The 11,739-nt window shown below is 60.5% G+C and overlaps 1 protein-coding gene across 1 annotated transcript; it reads right to left on the reverse strand.

Moving 5' to 3' along the window:
- Positions 1-1,558: 1,558 nt before the first annotated feature.
- Positions 1,559-10,463, reverse strand: CHRND (cholinergic receptor nicotinic delta subunit). Its single transcript, XM_034780539.1, has 12 exons — positions 10,454-10,463; positions 10,050-10,195; positions 9,515-9,559; positions 8,823-8,932; positions 8,155-8,310; positions 5,959-6,074; positions 5,380-5,580; positions 4,532-4,643; positions 4,163-4,277; positions 3,198-3,408; positions 2,481-2,599; positions 1,559-1,871 (listed from the first exon to the last, which is right to left on the reverse strand). The coding sequence occupies exons 1-12, from the start codon at positions 10,461-10,463 to the stop codon at positions 1,689-1,691; spliced, it is 1,524 nt and encodes a 507-aa protein (XP_034636430.1). The 3' UTR covers positions 1,559-1,688.
- Between the last annotated feature and the right edge of the window lie 1,276 nt (positions 10,464-11,739).

Here is an 11,739-nt window from a genome sequence, read left to right on the forward strand (position 1 = left end):
GGAGATGGCACCGATCCCGCTGGCTTAGTGCTGGCGCCCCCAGGAGGGGCTCTGCTCGGGGTCCTTGGGAGGACGGTCAGGGGCTGTGGAAGGCTGGGCTTAGCCGGGCGCTGCGCGGGGAGGGGGGCACCCATCATTCTCCCTACCCCAGGGCGGCTGGGTGGCCTCTGTGTGGAATGAGTTTGTGGGTCTCAGCCCCGTGACTGGCAGGCGAGGGGCAATCAACGCTAACTGCCCCCCACCTGGGCAGTGTCAGCATGGAGGCCATGGACTGACTGGGCCACAGAGGGCAGGGCAGGTTGGCAGGGGCTGCTGTGGGCAGCTGGCCCTGCTCCCTGGGGAGATCTCACGCTCCAGCACTGTCCGCATGGCACCTTCCACCCGCGCCATCTCCTCACAGAGCAGCTCGGGGCAGCCGTGCCCAGCACACTCCTGCCCCGCTGGGGTCATTGCTATGATAACGAGACCCCCCCCCCGTCCCGTGGACTTCCCTTGTCCCCGGGCCGCTAAGTGCAACGAAGGGAGGCCGGGTGAGCACCAAGGTCTGGCGTGCCCTGGGGGAAAGGCGCCGATGCGGGGGGACCGTTTCCCCCTGGGCAGGGTGGGGCTACTGGGAACACGTGGCATCAGCACCCGTGAGGCCAACCCGCTGGCTGGAATGACTCCCCATGCAGCACCAAGGGGCCTGCTGCCAGAGGTGCTGGGTTTGATCCCTACCTAGGATCCAGGGTCGATGTAGGTGCCATGGTGCTCCACACGTACCCGCAGACCCTGGCTGGGCTGCTACGCTCAGCTTGGGGCGCTCCCCAGCAGACAGAGGCCAGGGAAGGGTGAGACAAACGCAGGGGCTGATTTGCAAAGAAGGGCTCAGGTGTCCATTGTCTAGATCAGCTGGGAAAGGCTGAGTGCCCAGGTGGAGGGCATGGGAACACTGCATGGAACGGACAGGTACAAAGCCCAAGGAGGGAGAGGGAGGGCCATGCCGGGGGATGGATCCAGCCGGCTGGGAATCGTCCCCAGGGCAGGGCTGGGAGTGTTGTCACACCCCGACTGGACTGGGGGATGGATTTGGCTGGGAATTGTCCCCCGGAAGAGCCAAGGCTCCCTCACGTCTGAGGCAAGGGCTGGTAGCCCGGGGGCTTAGAACAGCCAATAATGGAACGTGTCCCTGAGATTGACCCTGCCCGTGATGAGCTAACCCAGGGGCTCTTGGCCCGTGGCCTGTAGCACTTGCTGGCTGGTCACATGGCACCAGCTTCACCTTCTTCCCAGCTGCTCAAAATCTTTCCCAAGCCAGCCGGGGAGGTTACACAGGTGTTATCCACCACCCAGCGGGAGGGGAGGGGAGACAGGACCTAGCGCGGGGTGCTGGCCAATGGGAGGGGAGTGGAGATGGGGCGACAGGGCCTTGCGCGGGGTGCTGGCCAGTGGGAGGGGAGGCTGGCCGGGGTGGGGGCCAGTGGAAGAGAAGGGGGGAAGAGGGGAGACCGGCCCGGGCTTGGGACGGCGACTCCCTGCCATGCACTCCCTGCAGCCGCTGGCTGAGAACCGTGGAGTTTATTCGAGCACCAAGAATGAGACAAGAACAGCCGAGGTCACCAACACGCCAGAGCGCCGGGGAGGGGCCTGGCACCCCGCGGGCAGAGGGCTGGGCAGGGCAGCCCAGCAGGGGCAGGGAGCCATGGCCCCTAGACGAAGTGCCTGTGCTCCATGCTGTAGTCAAAGGGGTCCCCGGCGAAGGGCAGCTCAGGGGGTTCGTTGTAGATTCCCGTCAGGAAGATCCCCAGGGTCCCGAGGATCATCACCGGGGTCACCAGGAAGAGGCAGAGGCGGTCGACCGTCCGGGCAACGCGGTTCCAGTTATCCTTCTCCTGGGGCGGGGGGACCCCCACACAGGCCACCGGAGGGGAGGGGGGATGGGACACAGGGCCGGGGAGAAACAGACAGGGGTGGGGCAGAGCATGTGAAGGGGGGCAGAGATTATTAACTGGGGTGAGTCTGGGGAAGGTGAACGAGTCATGGCCAGGAGCCCCCTATTCACATAGCAGAGACGGCCTAGGCTCCCCCAGCGCCCTGCTCCCCTGGCACCCTGCTCCCCCAGCACCCTGCTTCCCCAACACGACACTCCCTGTAGCACCCTGCACCCCCAATGCATCACTCCCCTGGCACCCTGCTCCCCCTGGCACCGCACTCACCCGGCACCCACCAACAGAACTAGCCCCAGCCTGAAGGGATGGGAGTTCAGGCTTCCTGCCCCACTCGGTCTCTTGTGCCCGGCTGAGGTTCCCAGCAAGGGGCCAGTTATAACCCACTGTGGGGCCTGGGGGCGTTCTGGCCCCCAACGGGCACCTCCATCTTGCTGCGTGGGTCTGACTGGGAGGGCGTTGCTGGGACTGGCCAGTGAGGCAGCCCCGTTCCCACTGGGCACCCCGGGGCTGTGGGGCTGGGCTCTGGGCTGCTGCCCGCCCGGGCACACCCACCTCGTTGTAGTCGTTCTTGTCCCGCGTGTGCTTGATGATGAAGTTGGCGCCGTCGATGGCCGGCTTCACCTCGCTGTACAGCAGCTCCTGCGTGTCAGCCATGCCCAGGGGCTTGGGCCCTGCCAGCGGGCAGGAGGGGAAGGAGACGCTGTGAGGGGTGGTACCAGTTTGCTGGCTTCATGTGTGGGGCCAGGGTCCTGACCTGGGACACGGGGCTCGGGGGATGGGGCTCAGGGGGCAGGCCCAGGGTCCTGGCATGAGGGAGGGGTCGGGGACTCATCCTGGGGCGTGGGCTCAGTGGGGCTGAGGTCTTGTCCCAGGGCTTGGGGGAGGGAGGGCCAGGTTCCCGTCCTTGGGCATTGGGTTTGGGGCAGCTGGGGTCCCAGCCAGGACTCGGTTGAGGGGGTGGGACTGGATCCCATTCCAGAGTGTGGGGCTCGGGGGGGAGGGGGGGGCAGCCGGGTCCTGTTCTGTGGCTCAGGGAGTGGGCAGGGTCTTGCCCTTGGGTGTGGGGTGTGGGCTGGGGTCCCAGCCTGGGACGCGTGGAGCTCTCCCTTCTGTCCTCTTTGGGTGCCTGCTGCCTTGGGCTGTACATCCCAGTTCTCTTGCGGCCTTGCCCTGCTGGGACCCGCCTTTCCCCGGGCACTAAAGGAGCCAGTGCGCCCGTTGGGAGAGCCCTGTGGTGCCCGCCCCATCCCCCGGCCGCGGGGCGCTCACGGGAGGGGGTGACGCGGCTGGCCAGCCCGTGCCGCTCCGACTGCTTCTCGAACATGAGCTCGCTGCGGGACTTGATGGCGAAGTACTCCTCCGCCTTGGCCATGTAGCCCACGGAGCTGCTGCGCCGGATCAGCAGGCCGGCGCGGGGGTCTGGCTCGCTCTCCGCTGGCCTGGACATGTGCAGCAGGCGCGGCAGCGTCTCCAGGAAGAGCTGGGGAGGGGGAGAGGCCAGTGCTGGGTGCGTCTAGGGGCAGCGGGGGCTCCAGAGCCGGCTGGACGCTTCCCACCCTCCTGCAGGTGCGTTACTGCAGCCCGGCCTTTGGGGGGCGCTCCCAGGCAGCCGTTCTCCCCTCGGCCGAGCCTGCAGGAGCTGGGCTGGCCTGTCGCCCCTAGCTGGGCTGGGAGCCAGGTGTGGTGCCCCTGTGCCAGGCCCTAGGGGGGCCGGGGTGACGCCTGGAGGGAAGGGGCTGGCGCTGGTCAGGCCTAGCTGGAGACAGCCATTGTACCGGGGCTGCATGGGAACTGTCATGCCACTGGGTGGCAGCATCACTCAGCAGCTGTGGGCATTGCCAGGCCTGAACGGGAGAATGCCCGGTGATGTGATTCCCGAACGTTCGGGGGGCTTGGGCCTCTGCACTGATGTGAATCTGCCCCGGCGCCCGCCGCTTGGTCTGCGCAGCACCAGTGGGGCTGGCTGCTTTGTCTGGTGCCCTGTTCCTGCGGTGCCCCGGCCTTTTCCATGCCCCTCGCTCCCAGGCCCGGGGATCTTGCCAGCGGATTCTGGAGCTGCAGCTGGACATCATGGTTGGGCTCCAGGGGCCCCAGCACGAGCCGAGGGAGCAGCCAGTCACCCCAAGGCGTAGGGGCATGGAGATGGGGTGATGGGCTGACGGAGGAAGCCGGGCATTCTCCCTGCCAGGCACTGAGCCCAGGCAGAGACCCCAGTGCCCAGCTCCCCTGCTCACCTCTTTGATCCAGCTGGACATGACGTGGGTGCTGGGCGTCCGGAAGTGGATGTTCAGCACAATCACGCAGGTCCCCACCACCGCAGTCACCAGCAGCATGATGAAGAGCAGGTACCTGCAGGGGCAGAGAGTGGGGGCAGCCTGGCTTCCCTCCGTGGGCAGCAGGGCCCGGGCCCCCTGCCAGAGGAGGGCCCATGGACCAGCGACGCAAAGGGTCTCCTTCACCGAGAGTGCGTCTGCTGGGTGGGGGAAACACTCCGAGACCTTCCCAGCAGGAACCAGCCACCCCCACCAGATCATAGGACACCCAGCGTCCCCCTCCCACCATCCCCAGGGGTGGGGCACGTGGGGCAACCCATGGAGACTCACTTGCCAATGAGGGGGATGGCGAGGGAGGTGGCTGGCAGACGCTGGGAGATCAGCAGCAGGAAGACAGACTGGGCCAGCAGAACGGAGATAGCCAGAGTCATCTTCTCCCCACCTGGAGAACAGACAGAGCTCAGAGTAACACCCCCTCTGCCCCCCCCCCCCAGCCCAGTGGGAAGACCCCTAGGGAAAGAGGGGATCCAAGGAGAGGGAGCCCCCCCAGGAACTGCCCCCGACTCACGAACCCCATGCCACCCGGGGTGCCAGCTCTGATCCCTTCCTGACACAACCCAGGCCTGGGCGTTTCCAGCCACCTCATGGGGGAGCTTTGGTCAAGGGAACAGCAGCTCCACTGGGGAGGAACCTGAACCCGGAGGCACAAAGGGGGCAGGTGGCCCAGCACAGGTGGGGGGGGGCTCGCCAAATCCCCACTGTCAGTATTGGGGGGTGGGGGGTCTCTCCCTGCCCGGCTGGGTACTCATGGTTGGGGGAGACCCTGTACTCACTGTGGGGGGGTCGGGATCCTGCACTCAGTGGGGGTGGGATGGGGGTCCGTGTACTCACTGTTGGAGGGACCGTGTACTCCCTTGGGGTGGGGGCCCTGCACTCACTGGGGGTGGGATGGTAGTCCCCATATTCACTGGGGGGGACCCTGTACTCCCTTGGGGTGGGAGTCTCACTGGGGGTGGGATGGGGGACTACTCACTGGGGGCTGAGGACCCCGTACTCTGTGGGGGTGGGATGGGGAAGGCCTGCACTCCGTGGGGGTGGGATGGGGACCCCGTACTCTAGGGGGGTGGGATGGGGGACCCCATACTCCCTGGGGGTGGGACGGGGGACCCCGCACTCACTTTCGGCTGGCAGGTAGAAGACGAAGATGGCCATGAAGGCGATGAGGATGCAGGGCAAGACAATGTTGATGATGTAGAAGAGCGGCTTCCGCTTGATGATGAGGTAGAAGGTGATGTCCTGGTACTTGCTGCTCTCGGGCGAGACGCTCCTGTCGATGTTCTTGCGGGCCGGTTTGTGGACGATCTCCCACTCACCATTCTCTGTGGGAGCGGGGTGGGCAGGGAGGAGGTGCATTGCTGGGCCGCTGCCGGCCCTTGCCCCCACCCGACATCCCCCCCCGGCGCCCTGGGACATGGGACTGGCCCTGCCGTGCCTTTTGGTCCCGGTATCTCGGTGCCCCAGTGGCCCATGCTCTACTCCACCAGGGGGACGTCCGTGGGCCCAGCCTAGCCCCTCTCCACCCAGGGGAGACCTCTCTGCCCCTGGAGCCCCCTCGTTTCCTCCCATGAGGAGACAGCCTCAGAATAAAGCCGCCTCCTCCTGGGCACTGCCCTGCCCCGGGCAAACTACCCAGGTCACCGGCCCCCAGCATGCCAGCCCCTGGCTCTGCCCAGCGGGGGGGCAGGGACGTGCTTTACCTGTGAAGGCCTCCAGGTCGAGGGTGATCCATTCCACCAGGTAGTTTTTGTTGAGCATTCCGTCAGGTTCCTGCTTCAGGTTCATGGTGATCTCCTTGGCGTTGTAGCGGAGGGAGCTGGGCCCGACAAGAGACGGGTGAGGGGTGGCTTCTCTCCCCCTCGCTCCACCGCACCCCCCCGTGTCTCATACTGCCAGTGAGGATGGGAACTCCCCTTGAGTGGTGCACCCCGGCCAAGGCCTCGCGCTCAACGGCTGCCCCGGTTGTCATGGGGAAGCTGATGTGACGTTATGAGTGTGATATAATCTCTCATTGGAAGGTGACAGGGCCAGAAAGAGTTAATTACCTCCCAGACTGACCTGACCCGGGGCCAAACTTTAAAGACTAGTTAGGAAGATCTGTAAATGAATAGAGCTTTGAAATGCAGCCGGGTTGTTAGAGGTAGAAGGGGAGCTGTTTGCTCAGGTCTTGGGATGTAAGCAAACAAGTCTTGTCTATTACTATGGTTTTGATTCAAAGATCAAAAAAAGGAATATTAACATTTAGGAAGATACTTGAGGGAAATAGTATTATTGTCTCTATGTCTCTTTAAAGGTTGTGGTAACCTGGATCTGAACTGTTTAAAATTACCCTGTGCTAATTGCCAGGATGTTTAGGAGAAGGAAAGTTAAAGCCTATTGTTTTCTCAGGCCAAAAGGCTGCTGGAAATATACAAAAACCCTGGGACATGATCCTCCTTCATCTCAGATCTGCTTTGGGTTTCAAGAGGGGGAAACCTTAAGCTACAAGGATTGAGATCCCCAGTCATCGACTGAAGTCACCCTGAATATGGACATTGGACTATAACCTATGGACTATTTTTAAAAGGACTTTTGGCAACTACAAGCTCATCTCTGCTATGTATCTGAACCTCCAGAATCGAATTCAAGTCTGTCTGTATATTGATCTTTTAACCAACACTCTCTCTCTTTTCTTTTTTAATAAATTTTAATTTAGTTAATAAGGATTGGCTATAAGCATGTATTTGGGATTAGATCTAAGTTTTGAATTGACCTGGGTGTGTGGCTGGTCCTTTGGAATCAGAAGAACCTTTTCTTTAATATGATGAGATAAGATTTTCAGTAATCATCATCCTATCTGACGTGTGTGTCTGGACGGAGGCCTGAGGCTGGGCACTTTAAGGGAACTCCGTTGTCTGGACTTCTGAGTAACCAGTGAGGTAATACAGGAGCTGGTTGGGGCTGGCTTGGTAAATCTAAGTATTGGGATATCCACCAGCTTTTGGGGTTTGTCTGCCTGTAGCGGGGCAGCAACTCCACTCCTGTGAAAGGCCAGGCTGATTGGGGAAGCAGCCACAGCTGGGGCCACACCCCAATCAGGCCACGGCTGGCCCTATAAAAGGGCTGTGAGCTAGGGGCTGAGTTAGTCTCTGTTTAGCTGTAGAGAGAGAGGGATCTGGCTGCCTGGGAGAGAAGGGGATCTGAGTAGAGTAGGGCTGGGGAGAGGCAAGAGGAGCTGGGGAGCTCCAGCCTGGTAACTCCCCAGGCTGCTGGCCTTGTGCAAGGCCTACAAAGGTAGTGGGGCTGCAGAGGTGTGGCCTGGGGTTAGGCAGCTGGTTCAAACCCCCCTTGCCAGGTTTACAGTGGTTTACAGACTGCAGTCTGCCCCAGGGAGCGGGGGCTATGTGATGACTGGCAGTCGCCACTGAGGCAAGGTGGGGATAGAGGGTTGAGGGTGGGGGTTCCCCTGGGAGGGGAGACCCAAAGTAAGGGGGTACTGCTGGGGGCAGAACCCTGAGATACAGGGGCACTGGGGTCCAGGAGGGACACTGGGCCAGCGGCAGGCAAGACACCGGCACTCCCTCCGGAGGTGAAGAGCTAATTCCCAGGACGACCAGCAGGAGGCGCCGCACTGGTGCGTCTCACTTCACTACGCTGCCCTGTTCTGTTTGCAGTTCACCCTAATTGAGTGACTTCAACTGGCTCCCACGGGCAGTATCCTCACAGCTGATCCAAAACCCAGGGAGACCAACAGGAAGCTGCCCCATGGGTGTTTGATCCGGCCCAGGATACAGTGCCAGGGTGACTTTAATGGGCATCTTTCCATTGACTTCAAAGGGTTCTGGCTCTTTGGGCATGGCCTGGTGGTGGGCACTGGGGCTGGGCTGGGCCTCCAGCTGGCGGGGTGAGCCCCTCACCTGAACTTGAGGCTGCAGTTCTGCCAGTCGAAGGGGAAGAAGTTGACATTGATGGGGCAGGCGCTGTGGAAGATGGCGGGCGGCAGCCAGTATACGAAGCCGGAGTCGTACACCAGCACGTTGCAGTAGTAGGCGATCTGGAAGAAGCCGTCGTTGCTGCACAAACAGAGACGCGAGCGGGGCTGACGGGGAACTCAGCATGGCCGGGGGAGCCCTGACGGTCTCTAGGCTAGTGGGGAAAACTCTGTGCCCCTAGGAGTCACGGGGGGACTCTGGCACCCAGGACCAGTGTGTGGGAAAGCCCAAGGGGGGCTTTGACCCCTGCACCGTGGGGTAGGATCTGTGATCAGAATTCTGGGCACCCCAGCACGGACACGGCTGTCCCTAGGGTGATGGCACCTGCTTGGGGCAGGAATTCGAGTGCCAGGGCATTCGAGATCTGGGTGCTGGGCACCCACTGCCAGATTCCCCGACCCACTTGGAACCATCCCAGAGCTGGGCTGGGCACAGCCCCCACGGCTCAGAGCTACCTCGTGGGCGGGCGCAGGGCGAGGGACCCCCACTCCGAGCCCTCGCTCTGCCAGCTGCGGGTCTGTGATGATCTCGCCAAGGGCCCGAAGACAGTGCCATGGGCTGGGTCCTCTGGGAAAAGCCAGGCCAGGACTCACTTGTTCTCCAAGACGATCTCGGGCAGCCACAGCATATCCGGGGGCAGGCGAAGGATCTGCAGGCCACCAAACTCCGACTTGTTCCACTGCAACCTGTAATCTGTCCAGCTCTGCGGGAAACCATGCGTCCAGGACGGACCCTCCACCCAGCGGCTGGACCCCCTCCCATACCCCAGTGTGCTCCGGATCTCCCCTCCCCGGGCCGGCAGGCTCTGCGGAGAGGCCAAGGAACAGAGCCTGGCCCAGCTGCCCTCAGCTGGCACAGTGATGGAATGAAGGGCAGGGTGCAGCAGCACCGGATGTGGGCACCTGCTCCCCTGAGAAGGAAGAGCACTGTTTGAAGTTCTGCTTTAGCTGGAAGAACTTTGCTGCCGGCACAGAGGAGATGGGCGAGGGGCCACTCCCAGCTGGACTGGGATCCCCTGGAAGGGGTGGAACTCACTAATGTGGCGTGGCTGGAGGGCCATCACCTCCACAGCGGGAACTGACCGGAGTTCCTAAAAGGGAAACTGAGGCAGGGTGCCGCAGCACCGGGTCTTGGCGCCAGGGGGCCTGGCGAGAGGAGGCATCACATGACATGCCCAGAGCACTGGGCGGCGGGTTGGCTTTTGGCACTGGGGGCCCACCCAGAGAAATCCCTCCCCACGTGGGCGGGCCCCGGGGACTCAGAACCCAGCAGGGGGTTGACTTACGTGATCAATCCACACGTTAGTGGTGAGGGTCTCGTCGGCCTCTTTCTGGAAGGATACCAAGCAGAAATGAGACGCAGCATGGGCCCCGGCCCCGCCGCTGGGCGCCAGCGGAGTCAACAATCGCTTGGGAAAGGCATGTTTGGCACCTGTGGTGCCGATGCAAACCCAAGGAGCCTTGAGATCGGAACCCAAGCTAACTCCTTCTGAGCCGAGGGGCCTTGGGCCTGGGAGGGGCTGGGCCAGGCACTCAATAACTGCCTCGGGTCTCTCTTCGGCTTTAAAGAGAGGCCACGCTGAGCCCCTGGAGGGGCAGAAAGCCCTGGTGAATTTCAGCCCTGGTGGACGTGCGTTGTGTTCTTCCCCAAACTGGCTCCAAAGCAGCCATGTGGGCGCAATCAGCCCCTCCCAACCAATGACCTGCAGGGCTGAGAACGCACCCGAGCTGGAGGGGCTCTAAGGATCTCACGGGCCGGGGCAGGCCCGGGATCTGGTGAGCCGAGCGGCGGGAGGCCCCTCGAGGAGCCTGCCAGCTCACCAGAGAGACGAGGTTGGAGAGCGTCAGGCCCAAGTCCACGTTGACGCTGTCGTCCTTGTTGGTGACGGGCCGCAGCTCCTTGTTGTAGCCCTTCTCCACGAAGAGGTAGTTCACGAGCCGCTCCTCCTGGTTCACGGCCAGGCCGCCTGCGGGACAGGGGCACAAGCGGGAGGGGGACTAGCTGAGTCCGAGCAGGTGACCCCTTGCAGCAGCGATGGGGCTGGAGTGCCTGGCCCTTGCCCCATGCTGAGACCCCTCTGTGACATTATTGACAAACTGCGACCGTGTGTGTGTGTGTGTGTGTGTGTGTGTGTGTATAATATCCCCTGAGCCCTGAACCCACCGAACCTAACTGAATCCCACCACGGGAGGGTCACCGCATCCCCATTACCCAGCCCACTTACTTATACCCATGACTGCCTCTACTTCCTGTATGGGTGAAAGACCCTCACCGCTTATCGGCTGTTTCCTGATCCCGCCCACCGGTTACCCCACCCTCATTGGGGACATTGCATTCTGTATATACTATGTCAAGTATCCGAGGGGTAGCCGTGTTAGTCTGAATCTGTAAAAAGCAACAGAGGGTCCTGTGGCACCTTTGAGACTAACAGAAGTACTGGGAGCATAAGCTTTCGTGGGTAAGAACCTCACTTCTTCAGATGCACTTCTTCAGATCACTTGCGTCTGAAGAAGTGAGGTTCTTACCCACGAAAGCTTATGCTCCCAGTACTTCTGTTAGTCTCAAAGGTGCCACAGGACCCTCTGTTGCTTTGTATATACTATGTGTGCTGCCCAACCCCAAAACACTAACATCCCCCCTATACTCTGTATGCTACCCCCAATGACCAATAACTGACGCCTCAAATTTCCTGTATTGTTTATTTTTCATATATTTGCAGCAAATATTGTACCAAGTTTGTCGTATGAGGTGTCTATGAAAAGGTTATGATTTGCTGGTTATAATGGGGTGTGTGGGTGTGTGTGTGTGTGTGTGTGTCATTTTTGTAGCTGAAGTTATGGATATTGGCTATGTACTTGTATCTCAATGTGTTTAGATTCTAAGTAGCCTCAGTGAAGCATTTGGTCAGCTTCTTAAGAAAGGGCTATTCTCAGTAAGCGCCCAATCAAGAAACACTTAACAGACAATGAACTTTGGGAGACGCCAATCCACATCTGAGCTTTCCTGGGACTGTTCAAACTAACATGTAAACAATGGCGTTGGCCTGCAAACTGAGTCCTGCATGGGCATGTGACTTGCCCATGTGACTCCAGACTCCATCTTGCTGCTGTGATTTTTCCACAGTAAGAACAAAAGGGGGCCTGCCACGGGTAGAGAATATAAAAAGCCCTGAAAACCCCTCCATCTTGTCTTCAATCCTGCGTCTGACCTCTGGAGGAACCTTACTACAAACTGAATGACCCATCCCAGCTGGGGATCTACTCCAGAGACTTGCTTTGAGCCTGCAGTTTATTCCATCACTGCTACAAGCCTGAACCAAGAACTTTGCCATTACTGTATGTAATTGATTCCATTTAACCAATTCTAACTCTCATCTCTATCTTTTTCGTTTTTATGAATAAACCTTTCGATTTTAGATTCTAAAAGATTGGCAACAGCGTGATTTATGGGTAAGATCTGATTTGTATATTGAGCTGGGCCAAGCCCTAGACCCAGCTCAATATACAAATC

This window comes from Trachemys scripta, chromosome 9 (genome assembly GCF_013100865.1).
Source record: "Trachemys scripta elegans isolate TJP31775 chromosome 9, CAS_Tse_1.0, whole genome shotgun sequence".
Lineage (NCBI taxonomy): Eukaryota > Metazoa > Chordata > Testudines > Emydidae > Trachemys > Trachemys scripta.